The sequence below is a fragment of the Thermobia domestica genome, chromosome 10 (genome assembly GCF_964235325.1).
Source record: "Thermobia domestica chromosome 10, izTheDome1.hap1.1, whole genome shotgun sequence".
NCBI lineage: Eukaryota > Metazoa > Arthropoda > Insecta > Zygentoma > Lepismatidae > Thermobia > Thermobia domestica.
Window position 1 is genome coordinate 74,147,406 of NC_137463.1, and position 18,640 is coordinate 74,166,045.

The 18,640-nt window shown below is 36.3% G+C and overlaps 1 protein-coding gene across 11 annotated transcripts in view; it reads right to left on the bottom strand.

The window, feature by feature from the left end:
* Window positions 1–2,632: 2,632 nt before the first annotated feature.
* Window positions 2,633–18,640, bottom strand: part of ATP7 (copper-transporting ATPase 1) — a 361,543-nt gene continuing 345,535 nt past the window's right edge. For 9 of the 11 annotated variants that reach the window (XM_081728114.1, XM_081728113.1, XM_081728123.1 and 6 more), the window contains one exon: window positions 2,633–3,487. In XM_081728114.1, the coding sequence (XP_081584240.1) occupies window positions 3,340–3,487 (148 nt within the window). In that variant the 3' untranslated portion in view covers window positions 2,633–3,339. Of the gene's footprint in view, window positions 3,488–9,691; window positions 9,820–18,640 lie in introns of all 11 variants that reach the window. The other 2 variants (XR_014127060.1, XR_014127059.1) reach the window with 1 other exon arrangement.

Here is an 18,640-nt window from a genome sequence, read left to right on the forward strand (position 1 = left end):
TTTGGTTTCTTCTGCACTGGTTGGCTGTTGTGCTGCTTCTTCTGGTGAGGTTTCTTGTTATTACAGATGGGGATGTTTGTGGTTTGTTTTTGCTTAAATTACGTAGTCTAATGAAGCTATTCTTTTGGTTTCCCTAGGTCCTTTTGGGCAGCTGCTGTAACCGGTCCGATGTCCCGCTGTCTTGCAGATGGAGCAAAAATTGGAGCTTGAGTGTGGCTGTCTCCGCATCTCAAGCATATTCTCTAGTTTCTGCAGTAGAGGGCCATGTGTCCGTACTGGTAGCATTTCCAGTACGACTGTTGCCGTGCTGTTATGCAAGATGCTTCTGTTCTGTGGATTTTTGGCGAAGAGGAGAGTTCCTGTGCGGATGGGCTTGTCGATCTGATCAAGATTTTGGGGAAATATCCTGACCAACCTTAAAGGTCTATTGTTTCCTTGTATTCTTGTGATGTTACGGAAATCGATGTTCAGCTTCTATAGTTCTTTTTTGTTGTCACTTATATTACACTGAAGGCCTACTTCCTTTATAACGCAAGTAAAGGTGGTAGCGTTCTTGTGAGGTTCATTTATGTGTTGACTTCTATATGAGCGTTCTTTGGAGTGTTTGTAGTTTTTGTCTTCCAGTCTTTGGTGGTTTTGTATGCTGAGGATTCTTCTTTGTTTTGTGCTCTTCTTTGTCTGTGGGGGTTTTCTTTATATTTGTCTTGATCGTTTATTCCAGTAGAAGATGGCGTCACCTCCGAAGTACTTTTCTTTGAGAATTTTTCGAAAGAGCTCGGAATGTTCCGCAGTCTTGAAGGTGAGGAGTCCCGTGCAAAATTATATCCTGTGCTTTGTCAATCATTTCACTTATTTTGACAGGCCTATTTGGATCTGGGTACTAGACATCTTCCACAGATTCCCTAACAGCATTGAATCTCCTATGTCATTCAAACATACGGAAATGAAAAAGGGAATTGGGCCTATAAACCTTTTTCAATCCCAAATGTTTCTGTTGGAGTTTTCCTTAAGACTGGTGGCACACTAAGGGAGCAAGCAGAAGGAAGCAAGTATTGCACGCCGTTTCATTGAGGTTTTTTGAAAAACAGCTCTCATGTATTCAAATAAGTTGGCCACATACTAGCGATCGCGTGCTCCAGGGTCACTCGCAAAACTGCGGGCAACTTGAAACAGTGAAGGATATCTACCATATTTCTTTGTTGCGCGACAAAATGGTAGGAGCATTTCGCTTGGTGCATGCACAACTGAGACCTGAACTACGTGTCGTGTGTTGTTTATGTTTTACTGTGGACTGTATTTGTGTAGGACCCTAGCGCGGGAGAGCAGTGATCATAACCTTCTCCCAAACGTGACTTACACGTACCATTGGGTCCGCGAGGAGATACTGAGTGTACCAACGTATACATGATACATCTATACGTAAAATAGAAGTAGTCCCGTATTGCTTGTATGATCCTCACAGACGAAATTGACCTACTACTTGTACAGTGATCAAACTGCGACTGGAAACAGGTGTCCACCGCAGGAATATGGACAACAGTTTCCGATCCCAATGGAAGGGAAGGACCTGTGCAGGAAAAGGGGCCAACCTGAAAACCAGATAGTGAGCTGACACGTACCACTGGATGCGGGATAAGATACGAAATATCTCGACGTATTCGCGGTACCTATATGCTGAAGGGAGTAGCCATTGAACAACAGTTGTAGGTAGGACCAGGGATGTCAAGTCCCTCGGGTTCGCCTGGGTCTCCCGGATTGGGTTGGACTCTGCCATGCCGGGTTGTGGTAAAACCGTGGGATTCGGTAGCAAATGTTTGCACTTGGGAGAGATGAACTTACCTTATAATGCTTAGACGGACCTGACCTTATAATGCCTGCAGATCATGGACGGACCTGACTCGCTAGCCTAGGATCTAAGTCCGGCTGTGCAGTAGGCTTAGGTCCTACAACATATGCGGAGCAAACACCAATATAATTATTGTTCAATAGTAGTCAGTCGCTCCAAGCGAATGCAAAGGTCTAGGGACAAACTTTGAAGGTGTACACGTGCGCGAGGACTTAAAGGTCCAATGTTTGAAGAACTATAAAAAGACCAGATGCATCAGCAGTGCCGGCCCATCAAAAACACCGACAGGTCAAAATTTGTCGTGGTTGCCGAATGAATACGTACACCACTCTAATATGCCGCTGTAGATGTGAAGCTAACTCACACACTGAGGGAGCAAAGAGCTAAATTGATTTGGACAAAACTGATTTGCAACACTTTCTTACACCCGTTTGCTCTCTTTGTGTGCGTCCAGCCTAAGCGCGTACAGAACTTTGATATTCACACTCATTTTCATTGTTGCAACTAAGAAGAGATACAAAAACACAAGTCTATACTTAGCCATGTCACGCATCACACTGGCAACCACCCGAACTGGAAATTTTTCCATGTGTTCCCAAGGTCACATGCAAGATACATTGCTATGAGGAACTTTCGTACCTAAATTAACTTGAAAGAAAAAGAAAATAAAATCTTTCTTAATTGACGCACTGTGCATAACATAATAATTCCTTGGCATTATTTGAAGTATTAGAAGAAATTAAACGAAACAATGGGAGTGAGTTGAACAAAAATAAAAGAGCTGGATAATATATAAAATTATTTTTGTTTTCCTTTATACAATACAAAATATCAATCTTGGAATAATATACAAGAAAAGTTATTAGGAAATAATAATTTTCTCATTCTCACATACATTTGTTATCATCAAATTTGGGGGAACAATATTTGAGGGAATTTGGAACCTGTAGAACTCTATCTTGGTTGATGTTTACTGCAGAAATGGCAAGAAATATTAGAACGGCTATTCATCCACACATCCACACACAAACATATATGTATATAATCCAATCACTCATTATTAATTCTTTGTTGTTGAGATATAAATAGTAGCTTCATATTCAGATCATATATAGCACAACATATCAAGTTTCTGCAATAATACACGTATTGATATTTTCAGATTATTATAAGTTTAAGACTAAATATTAGACTTTATATAATATTAGAATAATATTTGACTAAATAATGAATCGATTTTGCATATACTACCTGTAGACCATAAAACTCTATACATCAATATATACTGTATAAAGCTTTGTCATTAGTTTACTGTTTAAGCTTATCAACATACGCGAAGCAAACACCAATACAATTATTGTTCAATAATAGTCAATCGCTTAAGTTAATGATAAAATATAATTGTTATTTTCTTCTTTAAAAATATATCTTCTCGCTGGCCAGGGAATACTTTACAGAGTATACAATATATATATTAACATTGTAGAAGTTTTTCAGAGACAAGTCATTTCATTTGGACCAAAGCCTTTTTTTCTCTTGAAGCCACTATATTCAACAACATTATCTAGGTCTTCGGAATCTTCAGGTCCCAACAACCTACTTTCAGCACCTTGTTTTGAATTACTTTTCCCACCAAATATCCTGTAATATAACAATAAAAAACAAAATTATCCACAAATACCAAAATAATAACTTACTTCTAGAAACTAAACAACACTTACAGAAACATAATGAAAATGCAAACTTGTTAAAAAAAAAGAAAAAAAAGATCTTCCTAACAAGAAGGTTATCTACCCACACCCACAATCTCAATAGCATTTTTTCTTACTTGATTCTCTCCATGAGATGCGCCGATAAAACACTGAATGTGCATTTGGGTAATTTGAACATGAAGACCCCTGATTTTCATGGCTCTAACGTTACCTTCTTTTGTTTGTTCTTTAGAATCGTGCTGAGAACTAACGAAGGGGTTAATTAGGATTAGGGCCATTGGGCAGAACATGATCTTTCTTTTCTTGAGTTACAAGTAAACTCCGCAATTAATATGGGAATAGTATCTGTTTCTATGAAGGAGCTCGTGAATGAAACAAGATTTAAAGGCGACTCATTGTGTCTTCAAGATAATTCTAGAACAGAATATGCACTACATAACATTAAGAATACATTGCAGTAATGAAAAAATGGTTATGGAATAGCTGGATTCAATCACGGAAATTAGCCAAGGAAATTGCTAACACTCGTCAATCTTGACAAATATTTTGAGGCAATCTAAGGTTAACACGAAGAGTATCAAGAATATAACTGCATCGAGTAAGGACAATCGGAAGAAAGTGTGTGTGGTTAATAATCTTCATATCCATCATATGCACAACAAATGTATTTGAACATCATGACAAGGAAATAAACTGATTCAACTTCTAAGATGCAATAATTAAACTGCAGAGCATGGGTGTAAAAATATTTTAGGATTTCAAAGTGTATCCATTCCTATAATACATTCAAAAGATGTCCAAGCATCTGCTGAAACCTACTGAAGAATTTGCAAGCTGCTATAGTTGCAAATAAAAAGATTTTCTCTTTGACAGTCACGCTACTACCCCCACAGAATACAATAAAGTGACTTGAAAACAGTTAAGTTTTGATACTTTCAGCTGGCTTTGCGTTGATTTTGAGTTAACATCCCTTTTAGCAGCGAGGCTACATAGGACGGGACCTACTGATTAACGTGGAATCGGACTTCAGATGGGTGGAACTGCTGCAAACCCATCCATAATTACTCAGATAAAAAACTTACATCTGTAAAATATTGAACATACGCAAATCTACTGCTCCACATGACTTACGCAACTCTAAGGAAGTAGCACTAAATGAAAAGAAAATATCATTTCACTAAGTATAATACAAGTATGGAATGTGCAGATGCACAATGCAACACAAATAAACAACAATGCATACATTATATGCAGGATGACTAGGAAGTGCAGAACCACACACCTCTGCATGAAAATCTGGAATATGAAAGGGCACAAACTGTCAATACGGAGTGTGACCATTTCGAACAGACACACGTGCACGACATCAGACCTCCAATCTGGGGATCAATCTGTTTAACAAGTCTTGAGGAAGATAGTGTCATTCCTCTAAGAGGACTGTCCTCAGTTCAGGAACTGTTCATCGTGATGGATGTGCTACGCTATTCGTTGCCCAAGAGTACTTCAAACATGTTCAATTAAGTGAAGCTCCGGCGAATACACAGCCTACTCAATACGGTAATATCTTAAATCCCCACGTAATTGGACACAAGATATACACAGTTTGGACGTGCATTGTCATCCATAATCAACTAAAATACCCAACAATAATAGCAAAATGTTACACATTGAGAACATATTTCTCAACAATAAGCAGCCCAAAAGCAACATTAATTCGTAATATGAGGAAACTACACATTAAAAGACCTATAATATTCTTTGATTGTGCAACACTATCAATTCAGACAGATGGAGATGGAATATGTTACCACCCTTAACATGGACTGTAAGCAAAATAATTTGCACATGAATTAACATACTAAGACATTTCATTAATACTATTCAACTAATTAAAATATACAGCAAAAAAAAAAAAAAGTTCGAAGCTTTTCCTTAATACTATCCCATGTTAGAAGAAACAATTTATTTGGAGCAATTTACAGAAATGAAAAGTAACACAGAAAGTTATTCCAGATACACGCATGAGCTAAAACGAAGGGACAAATGTTGCTTATTAATGTGGCGGCTTCTATCCGATCCGGAATAAATTTCGTCCTGCAATGCTATGTTGCCGAAAGTGAACAGTTATTTGGAAGAGCGTATAATGATCCTTTCCCAAGCGATAAGATTGTGAAAATGTCAAAACAATGGTTTGACCATCGAGAGAACGTTGTGTTCACGCCGCACTGACTCGCGACATCCAATAGGGTCCATGGAAAAACACTCATTCACAAAGAAACACCCGTAAGAGGACTACATTGAAAGTAACGAATGAAGTGCTGCGTGACATAGAGACCTGCACGGGCCGACTCTGTTATTTCTTTGGGCCGGGCCGGGCTTGGGCGGGCCGACACTGTTATTTCTTTGGGCCGGGCCGGGCTTGGGCTGGCCGACACTGATTTCTCTTCAGGTCGGGCTGGGCTGGGGCCGATCAATTGCAATTCTTTAATAATTATTGACTTTCGTTAAACGATAATTGGAATAAAGCCAAACGTTGAAGAAGCGTGTCCGTGAAAAATGTTACAAAGAATGCAATAGCTATTTACAGTTTGTGTTGCTTAGCGGCTCCCTTTCACTATAGAGGATCGCAGGCATTATGCGGTAAATTAAGCTCTGACCTTGACCTTCACTGAACTCAAAATATAAAAAGAACGGGTGGGAATGTTTTGCCTATCGCTAAACAATATTGCCATCTTCACTTTATGCTAAAAATCAATTAAGTTAGATTTTTGTTACAGGGAATGGAGTTTTTGTTCTCTCGATGACAGGCAAAGTTCTAGGAGGCAATGGTACCATTTGGGAGGCAAGCGTCAGGTTGTGAACCAAAGTTTAGAAAATGTTTCTGAGGGTTAGGTAAAATTTAGCACTAAATTTTGAGAAAGATTCGGGCTCGAGCTAATTTTTTGAAATTTATCGGCCGGGGTCGGGCCAAGAAGTTTTAAAAACTTATCGGGCCGGGCCGGGCTCGGGCCGAAAATCTCCAAAACTTTTCGGGCTCGGGCTGGGCCGGGCCTAGGTACGTTCTGGCTGGATTGGGCTCGGGCCGAAAAATACGGCCCGTGCAGGTCTCTAGCGTGACATTCCTCGAACGACTTAAAGAAAATCCGTGGTTCCAAAGGGTTCACGTCTCTCCAGTTAGTGTCAACAGACCCCCGTCTCCAATCAATACTCGAGAAGTACATGATCACACTAAATGAGATAAACATTTACCTATCCGACAGATCAAATACGCAACATTAACTACCGCACTATGCTACCAAGCATGTGATCTATCTGTTACATGTTCTATCTATTCTGTATTCACATGGAAAACGCATCACGTTACATCGCTCAAAAACACTTCCGCTTTTACTACCCAGTAAAGCAGATAACTTGCATCGATTATTCGGTTTAGTACATTTGGGTGTAAAGCTTTGAGTATGATAACTTTATTATGCCTCTGGGCTTCTAGAACGACGTATCAAATATGGCCACGTCCGAATCAGGGATGTCATTTGGGAAGGACAGGAGACAATTGACCCTCAGAAGTTTGAGAAACACATGCTTTTTAATAATTTGTTTACTAATATACTAATAAAAACGAAAAAAAAATAAACATATCGATACACAATCTTACCGCCCCCAATAAAACTTGAAATGACGCTATTGGTCCGAAATATTCATGCTCTGTTGAAAACTTGCAGAGAAGAATGGGAGACGACCCCATGCCTACTATGTAGCATAATCTATTATGGTTATTAGTGTTTAACGATTGTTACAATACTAGTAGTCCAACCGAACATTACCGTTGGTGGTGACATGGCATTTCTTGAGGTGATTACTACGTCAAATTTCTTTCGGTCTACCAGGAACATCCTTCTGTACGCTTCATTGCAGCTGCTATGTAATTTTAGAGGTAACTACACATGTATAATCGCTCACTGGCTTAGTAACCGGCATCATTCAATGATTAAGCAAGTTAGTCCGCTGGCGCACGATTTCCATCTACACCTCATAACAAGATAACGCCGACAAGTGAGGACATCACAACATACTGTTTGATACACTCTAATTATTTTGTCTTAAAATCTACAGGTATTAAGTTGAAATTTGATCTATTTGCTTTTAGAATATCAATTTAATATGTTAACAAGATTACGAAAACTAATAAAAACTTAAAGTACAAATAAGAAGAGGCAAATAAAATATCAGAGTGTATCAAAATGTGCGTCATGATGTATAATAGTAGTCTTTGCTGGAAATACGTAAGTAGAAATTCTGTGCCTGCTGATTGGCTGAGACGTTAGATGATTCCTCTCACTAGTAAAGTGAGTCAAGGGTTTCTTATGCATATGTAGTTATGCTTATTATAATATGATTTGAGTGTTAATAGCAATCTAAAACTATTTTCATGCACCTACTTTTGTATAAAGTTGCTCACTGAGTCACACGACATTTTGTGGCAAAAAGAACACAGAAAAACTTTGAGAATTAATTACTATATTATTCTACCTTTTCGTAGATATTTACGATCTGGAACTTACTTTTCCGCATTCATATATAAGTTATGAGAAGCAACATGAGTCTGAAAACATGGCTTAATTTTACCCTTGCAATAATCCATGTTCTATAAATACTAGCGAAACTCAAATCTTTCACACGACAGACTACTGTTGACATTTTCCATTTGAGCTGCAATTTAAATCTCATCGATTGTCATTTTAATATTTCCGGATTATTTAAAAGTGATTTAATAATAATAAATAAAATACCAAACGAAAGGACAACATTAAAATTAGTAATGTTTTGGTAACACATATTCTGAAAATATTCATATCACAAAATTATACGCTAACGAAGTGTATTCTGTCAGACAACAAACTAAAAACATTAAGATATAAAACAAGAACAGAACAATGAGCTATAAACTCTACCACGTTGTATTTTCTTTTGCAATTATTAATTTTACCTTCTTAAGATGGAAAGGTGGTCCTGAAATCTGAATTTCAAATTATTACAAACATATGTATAATCCCTTATAAAATATACACCAAAACAATAATTAACATTTCAATGTCCAACATTATACACACAGGGAAAAAAAATCTTCAACCTAACCACAACTTCTTGTTCCAGGGTTGTAATCTGCTATTAAAAATTTAAACAAAGACACATGAACATTAGATTCAATTTCTACATATGCGTTATGGTATTACATTTACCCCAAAAATTAAAACATTTTTATGACAATAAATTTAAGCCACAAATCAGTACCACAATGCATTCTAACTTTCTACCTCAAAGGCCAACCAACACAACATATAGGATACGCACATGTGAGTATTAAATAAATTTGATAATTTGTGTAGAAATTTATTTTAGATAAATTCTAGAGTTAACACTACCCACATGTTTCAATTTTCTTTTCCTTTAGTTAAAAAAAAAAATTTAAACTCAATCAATTGAAATTACATTTTGTAAATTAGAGTAATTCGGAACAGATAATCACAACTTTTAGATTTCGTTTTCTACAACGTACAAACATAATAAACCCATTTAAACAACATCCACAAATAGACGACTACAACTTCTAGATTTGATTTTCTACAACACACAAACATAAGAAATCCATTTAAACAACCTTAAGTGTATCTTTTAAGAACAAAATATTTTACATGTTAACTTTTTCTACTACAGAATATTTTTATCTATTACGTCTGCTGGAAAGTCAAAAATCAACGAAGACGCTTAATCTTCGATGTAGTCAGCGTGTTTACCCTGATAATGTTTATTCTTAAACAATTAGGTTTCTTTTCGGGTCAGTTTCTAATAGACTTTTTTCTATTTGACAGGAATACATTGATGATCCACTACACTTTGGTTACTAAATTGTAATTATGTTTACAGTAACAAATAAAAGGTAAGAAAAGCTCATACGAATTTACAACGGATTTTCTTTCTCAGAGTAAAGAAACACCAACATTTTTTCCTGTTGTAACGAAGTACAATTTCGCTTACCATATTAGTAAGAAAGTTAAGATAGATAGTTATGGAAATTATTGCTATAGTGTTAGATACCCCAGCATTCTAAGAAGCAAAGCTTACACCAAAATACCTTGAAGCTTAGCGGAAATTTTACGTAACGAAGCAAAACTTTGCCAACCAGATTATAAATTGTATTCAGTTTTATCTTCCACCAGCAAAGGTACATCTTCCTTCTTTAATTTACTGCCTCTGTAAAACCTGAAAGTTTCAAAGCTAGTTAAACATTAACAATACATGACACATTGATACAAGCGCACAAAAGCCAATACAAAACAAACTGCGTATCCTTTTACAAGAAGCGATGGATGTCACTAAAGGTCAAGGTAAGTCCCTTATTTAGTGTGATGGATACCTTAAATATTTGTCTGAGAGAGGCTGGAAGAATCTTAAGTAGGGTTGTTAATGATAATGAAACAAAGTATTTGGGTCCTCGACTCGGAACCTAAAAAGATGTTAATTTGAAGTGCTTCTGGAAAAGAATCAAAACATTTCGACTTATCGGTCTTGTTCATAAAACTGATAATCATAATTCGGTATGTTCAGAGGAGAACCGAAACAAATTTTGGTAACACCACTTGGAATCATAGTTAACTAAAAATCGTTACAAGCTGCAAACCAGGAATCACCTACAGCAATTTTGTTACAGAATCTGTCTCTCTATTCTATGTAATTTTCCTTTCTCTTCATTATCGGTTTTGGTTCCAGAACTAGAATTGACTTTCTCAGAAAATCAATCTAGGTTCTACGTTCCGAATCTAAACCTTTATCAGAGGATCTCAGGTTTCGCTCGGAATCGATTCTCGGTTCCGCCAGTAGAACCTATTGGCCATTCGTTACCATTAACAACCCTGCGGCTAAGCAGCACTCCATATACAGAGTGCACGATAACTCCACCAAGAAATTTCGGAAGGTGACTCCTTTTATTAGATGACAGAAAAAAGTTAATAAAAATGGATCGAGGAACCGCTCATTTCGGAATTATATACTAAAAAATGCGAAAAATAATATTTTATACGTTTTAGCTTGAAAGCTATAACGACTATCGGAACTAGGACAGCGAATAATACAAGAAATAATGTGTGAGACAAATCTGGTGGCGTTTGAAGGTGGCGCTCTATGTTTCCTTTAAACGCTGTTACCAAACGAGAGGGCTGCGGCGTTGCCACGTCTTTCACCTGCTCATTGTTCGCGCTGTAGTAAGTCTGCTTACCCACACACCTTTACACATGGCAAAGTTGCGTCACAGCCTTCGTTTCATTCGCTTAGCTCACAAGCCATCAAGTTGGTCCCATTTTTTAGTATGAGTTTTATCTAAATATCCACGTTTTACAATCCTCCGGTACCGGCGAAACGAATGCTCAGTTAACAATTAAAGTGTATCACTGTAATTCCCCTACACAGTTCATTGCGCTAGTAGCGGAGAATTCTGAAACCTTGATATTTAGATTAGGGTGCATATTATTTGTAGTTTCTGTGTAATTCCCTGACCTGCTTGCGATACATCCCACGGTTTTCATGCTAGAGCGTTTTAAAATGTGCTTTTCTGTATTCTCGGCAGTATATAACTCTGAAAGAGGCAGTTTTTCGATTTATGCTCATTATAATTTTTTTCTTTCATTTGATATTAAGGGATCACCTCTCGAAGCTTTTCAGTGGAGTTACTTCCACTTTGTATACTGGGTAACCCAAAAGTAGGTATACAGTAATTCAATACACTTTCTTGTTGATTTTATTTTTTCTCTACATATATTATACATGATGGCAGAAAACTTAAGTACAAAAGAAGTGAATTTTGAAGAAGTGTTATAAAACTGAAAATGCCGAGAGAGTACGCACAGAATAATTTATTTCCCCATCGACATGTCTGAACATTTATTGTATCAAACAAATTTTGCAAGATGCAGATGCAAAGAATGCAAGATGTTCAATGGCCAATCTGGGCGTCCTAGAACACCTATGACAAAGAAAAATGAGATAAGGGTCGCTACAAACGTTTGTTAAAATTCCGAAAAAGTAAGTATGAAATGCAGTACAGGAGCTATCCTTGTTAAGAACTCACTGCAACACTTTCTGAAAGAACTTAGTTTGAAGTAATTCTGCTCAAGACTGTTACAGGGTTTGCTGAAGGACGACCCAGAGAACAGGGATTAAAATTCTGTGAAATCATGCGTAACCAAATATCTGAAGAACGAGAGCTATCTTGATAGGATCATCTGGTCAGGTGAGGCCTGTTGGAAGTTGTCAGGCCACTTGAATAGACATAACTGTGTTTGTTGGGCTGACAAAAATCCCAATTTGACTATCCAGATGAATTAAATCATTCAGACGCCACAGTATAGAATAAATCTGCACTGGAGACGTTTAAGGATCAGTTTTCTTTGATGGAACTGTTGATGGTAACAATTACCTAAAATGTTGCGCGACATGTAGGATTTAGGATTTCGATTTCTGGGTTTTCGGCATCTATGACCATTTAGCCCGTTACGCTTGAGGGATGACATCCCTCGGCGAGCACGCTATCTGGGGAAAGTGAAGGAAGAAAGCGGCCTGGGATCTTTAATAGGTACCTCGCGGCAATTGCCTGGTGGGAATGAGGAAAACCCAGGAAAACCTCATTCAGGATGGCTGGCCTGAAAAAGCGTTTTGCACTTTTTCGATCGAGTGCCCCCACCGGGAATCGAATCCGGGCGTGACATGGTAGTCTACAACTCAGAACTAGGGAGAACTTCAATGAAGTGTACTTCCAATGCGATAGTGTAACTCATTATTGTGTTGCTGGTAAGAAACTACCTTGATAATGTCTTCCCACAGCACTGGATCCGGCGATGAGGCAACACTGATTGGCCACCACGTTCACCTGATCTTATCGCCAATGTACTACTTGTTTTGGAGGGTAGTGAAAAATAAGGCTTAGGAGAAAAACCCTTGAACAGTAGATGAAATGAAGTAGTTGATAACAGAAGTATTTACCTATGGACATTGATGCAGAACGCAATTTGTGTCAAATGTTTCGGATAAGTTGGGTACATGTTTTAACATTGATTGAGGACATTTTGAACGTTTAAAGAATTAAACAGGGTTTAATATCTTGAAGTTTGATGTTGAACTATTCAATATGAATATCTGTAATTTACCATTATCCCAACACCACATATTATACATCTATCTGCCTAGTGTATACACACTTTTGGCCTATTCTGTATACTATGTAAACGAAGCAGGATATCCCATATTTGTACGATCATGTTTTTAAAAATGTAACATTCTTGTCTTTTAATGGTTATGTTTACTGCACGAGTGTTCTACCCTTTTATCTAGAATAACTAGGTGATCATAAGCCGACAGCAGAGCTAAAGTAATCAATTAATTTTTTTAATGATTCAAAAGGATATTTGACGAAGAGGAAAAAATTGATGTTGAAGAAGGTAGAGACTAAGATAGAGAAACTTCATAACTATATACAAGAGCTAAGTTATTACTTCAAACTCACTTGCCACATCACTACATATTCTTCAGATAGCACTTAGGCTCCTAAAGTATTAAGAAGCCAGATCATCGACAAGATACAACTTACAGGTAAGATAAACTCACATACGCTAAATCTGTACTCTCTTCGCCGATATAAATTTGAAATAGAAGTACAGGAAATGGTGACTTTTAAAGGTGACTTCAACTTACTAATTCTGAATTATGGAGACTTCTGATTCCCATAGTCGTTTCCCTTGAATGATTTTTTCTAAATCATACAATGTTAGAATTTGAATAATATTTTGGTCGGGACTAATGCTAACTTAATTCTTATAGAAATAACATCTTTAAAAATCCGTCAATATGGTCAGTGCCTTTTTAAACTTTAGACTGGTGTTTCACTTGGTAATATGTAGACAACTTTGGGTTCTAAAGATTGTTTGATACAAATTTTATATATGTATATTATGGCTTCTGTCAGCCAATGAAGAAAAGAAATAAAATTTGTCAGATTTCAATTCTGAAGCGGGGAATTTACTGTAATTTTCCATTTATCGGTCGGTCCGTATTGCAGGATATTATACAGGTTTATCATTATAATAAGAGATCGAATATCTTCATTAAAATTATATAATAATAATATTCACAAGAATATGCAAAATAATAGCTTTATCTCTTATAGACGTTTGTTCACTTATTGAACTTTGCTTATTTGTTCTGTGCTATAAATTGAAAGCGACCAGAAATTAAGTTTCCAACCTACCTCGATTGTACGGATCAAAATGTTCCGTAAGCTTTTTGGAAACCAATTTTATTATTATTTAATGAAAATGAAATCAGCCATTATTTTTGTGAAGTCTCTAAACTCTAGAGACAATGTGTTTGGCATAGTATCTAGTTATTTAAATGCAATAGAAAACATTTGTTTGTGGGTCTCTCTCAGTGTTTCTTTCAGAAACAATGTTCCGGGGGGGCACTGCTGATACTATTCTATTTTTTATTATATTATAGATGTATTATTTTGGTCTCCTTTGGGGAACACTCTCAGAGCTCCGGGGGACAGTGCCTCCCTAAAAAGAAAAAACAGGTCTGGAAGAAACACTGGTCCCATTATCATGTCTAAACCACTTTGTGGACATTCATCGCTTTCGACATCTTGGAGGCATAACCAATTCAGTACTCAAAAGAGGGGAAAAGGTGTTCGTCAAATTGACTGGTATCCTAGGCTGCTTCTTAACCACTAGACGTAAAGATGCGAAATTTGGTTATTGGAAATCTCACAAATACAAATATCATTCATTTCCATTAATTTGGTTAATGCAGAGAAGTTCACTGTTCTTCCAATCATTACATTAACAGGCACGAAATTTGATATTCACTTACACGAAATGTGAAAATGCCACAGCGTAGAGTAAAGGAAGTGAATTTGATCAGAGTAATGTAGGTTCAGAAATATCTAATCAAGTAGTTTCATTTATTTCAAGCTTAATGACAAGAGGTGATGTATGGGAAGTCACCTAGTATATTTGCCGGTGACTGAAATCCGGATTCTGCATTTCTGATTATGGTGCAAAACTGAATTCACCGTTAGCCAAAAATGAATAACGGCGAGCATCATACATGTAGGCGAGCATAACATTTTCTTTTGGAAATTAAAAGGCCTAGAAAGAAGGGAAGGAATTTTATCATCATTGCATGATTATGTTGAACCATTCGACATAATAGTACGGAATGTGATGTGAGTTTTGTGCCTCAGGTAATACAAAATGTCATTCACTTGCATGAATTCAATATAAGTGACAGAGGGAGAGGACGTGGCTATCGCCATGACGAACAGGTGAGTTTTGCTAGTCTACGTTCAAATATGTATATACAGATATTTTAAATGCTTCGAAACATCATCTTATTTAGCGAACGCATAATATTCAGTGTACCTGTATATTGTTTTGTTTTCGTTTACATCATAAAAAAACACGTTTTTATAAGCTTTAGTTTTCACAGAATGAAAAAAAATAGATTTAACGCTATTTATTCTACAGTGTGTCCATAAAGTCTGAGTACATAGGGAATTCTAATAATTTGTTTTTGCTTTTCTAGATTGAGTGATGGCTCTATCTAAAGAAGAACGAGTCGAGTTGGTACTCTTAAGTGGACGTGAAGGATGGTCGTATCGTAAAATTGCGGAAAAATTTAACCTTCGACACCCCGATCGTCAACCTATTTGTTTTACTGCCGTCGGGAAATTAATCGGGACGTTAATAAAATGATCCAATATTTTTCATATAACAACCACGAAATAATTACATGAATAATTTTGAAAGACACAGGAAAACAGCGATAATAATTGAGGAAATTGGGAAAGAAATATGTATTTTTTTCTACGTCGCGCTGCAATAAATTACTTGTTTTTTTTCTTTCTTAAATCTGGCTTTTGTTAAATTTACTACCAACACCATACCTAAGTACTATATAAAGTATCAATAAAAAACAAAATATGTCAACAGCATATTCTTCATTTGATAGATGGTCCAGTCGTAGCAGATGAACCAGTAACATAGCTTATAATAAAGGGATTAAGTTAATACAGTATTTTTTAAATGAAAAATAGTCTTAATGAAATAGGTCGACAAAGATATGTATCTACATTTCCTATGGTCTTCTATATCTTACCTTTATATAGATAGATAGATAGATATGAATAAAGAGTTGAATGCTGTTCAAAAGCTTGGCTATTTCTTGATCGCAAGGTTGGTTTGCAGTTCAAAGCAGGTCATCACATGCGATTTACTACCTGAAAGCCTTTTCTTCTTATTTTACTCAACATTACAAACGTCGGATATGCATTGAAGCAAGGAATATATCTAAATGAATGAATACAATGATCAACAAGTAGACGGATTTTTTTTCTCTAAGGTTTGAACGTCACATTGACTGCTTGTAATGACTTGGTAATTCTTACGTCAAGTGACTACTTCATATTTGAAGTGTTCTTTGAGTAATTTTAAAATGAAATTACTTCCTAAAACGAACTGTCTATTTATAATAAATTCAATTTTCATACCATTCTTTTGTTATTTTTCATTTAGGTATTTAGTTAACAATTTGATATAGAAGAAATAAATCTACGTAAGCCATAAATAAATTTAACATACATTTTCTTTTGAAATATCTGTGCTTAGATACATCCATAGGCAAGGTATTTTGGTAGAGAAGCTCATAATAAGTCCTCATCGAAACGACGGGCATAGAAAGTTTATGTTGCATTGAAAAACTTTTTGTACTCGTATGATTTTCCATTCTGTTACTTATATTGTTTTTGTTTAGAATGGCAAAACCGAAAAAAAAAAAAAATGAACGAAATTTAACCCTGGTTTCTTGTAGGAGTCCATCCAGTATGCTAACCATACACCATGCCATGTGCTGGAAACCTTACCGATATTAGTAACTTCTATGTTTTATTCTTTGATAACTTTCTCTAATCCACGACATATTCCCTGCGCTCATGAAATACTTTGGTATGATAAGTGAGAAGTGTCAGGTTGGAAAAAATAACATTATTGGAAGATAATTTTATATTTTGCCAATGCTGTTTGTCAGATTATGTATTTTTGTAAGTGAAGTTAGGGTGATTTAGACTTTGGAAATACGTCTTATCAAGATAAATCATCATTTTTTATGTGTACATATAAGATGGATCCAAAGTAGTTAACACTGTTCTGACGTCAGACGGCTGTGTCTCAGCACTACAAGAGTTCTCCAACTGATAAAGAGAATGTGAGACGATGAAGTGTGGCGAGTGGTATTGGCTATGCTATTCAGTCAAAAGTAGCAGTTCTGTAAAGTAGAGGACGAAAAATAGAAGCGCAACGTTGGAGCAGTGCACAACAATGTTTTCAGAGACTTACGTAACGACCTTTTTACCAAAATGAAGGAAGTACTACTTTACAAAAGAAGTCTTCATCTGTAAGATATAGCAGTCCCTATGGGACATCGACAGATTGACGCATTGATAGTGTACGTCGCCTTCCACATGTGTGACAGTAAAGATGACAGATGGAATCGATTACACTGAAAGAATGTAACAGGTGTTCTGTGCACACGAATACGAATTATAGCAATGTTCTCATAACGTTTTATCCAGCTCTTGTATTTTGTAATCGGAACGTGGCTTGAGCAAATTCTTTTTTCTTATTTTTTAAAGTATGTACTACTACTTTATGCAAAACATATATTTCCTTCGATACATTCTTAGCATATAATTAGAGGCAGTGATGCTAATTGAAAACAATTAAGTTCCAAGTTGGCAGTACAATCTCTTATATCCGTGATAACTTTTGCAGACAGCCTGTACAATATGTACTATTTTTACCAAAGTTCTTCACTGATTGCTAACTTCCATTTCAACATATTAAATAAAAATTACATATGGATTCATGATCCTCAAATCCTATTGTGCCATAATTTGTATCAAACAGAATTTAGTAAATCTACTTTAGAGATTTCCTAAATATGTTTAATAGTTGGAAAATATTCCTTGTTAAGTTGACTGTTGTGGCTGAGCGTTGTAGCTAAGATAATACAAAGCAATTTCTCTTTTCACTCTAAATCTTTATTTATATCTAGAAAAGGAACTGAAATGAAATGGATTATTTCAGTTTAACGTCCTACGATTATGCCCTTCAGGCTAAGGGAGACGATGAATGAGGCAAGGGAATGATGGAAGAATTGGTGGAATGATAAAGTAAAGGAAACGAGTGTACACCGAAAAAACCCATGGGCACGATGCTGTCCACCACAAACTTGCTTGGCCGGGGATCGAACCAAGGGCCCCACGAACCAAAGCCTCCTGGACTTGATTACCCTAACAATGGTGACTGTGTAAATTATACAGCTTCTCGTTACGAAGTTTCCGTCATTTCCCATTCCCGTTCCTTTTGGGTTCGAATATTCGTCTAAGGATTTTATTCTTAAATACTTTCAGTCTGCGTTCTTCCTTCAGTATAAGCGAACATGTTTCGCAACCATACAGCACAATAGGGATGATTACTTTTTATATATTTTAAGTTTCAAATTCCTCAAAGAATTCGTGACGATAAAAGATTTTTACAAAATAAACAATACGAATTCCCTGCTGTCAGTCGGCTTTTAATTTCTCCGTGGATATGATTTTAGTTAATATTGGGCTTAGATATTTGAAAGTGTCCATTTTGTTGAAAGCATTATTTGATATTTTGACGCATCCATAATCTGCAATATTACGATCCCGGCGAACTTCCATGTATTTAGTTTTCTCTGCATTTACTTCTAAACCCATGTCTCTATAAGCGTCTAATAAAACGTCTGCATTTCTTTCTATTGTTCTTCTATCAGATTTACATCAACATACACCATAAACTGGTGAATACCAGTTATTAGATCTAGATCCTGGTTGCTATCTTTGAACTTTCAAACTACTGAATCTTGTTTCCTATAGTTTTATGGTATAGCAATGGTTCGTTTGATTGATGGCTTATATCGTGAAGTTTTAGTATGGTTATGAATATGCTATCTG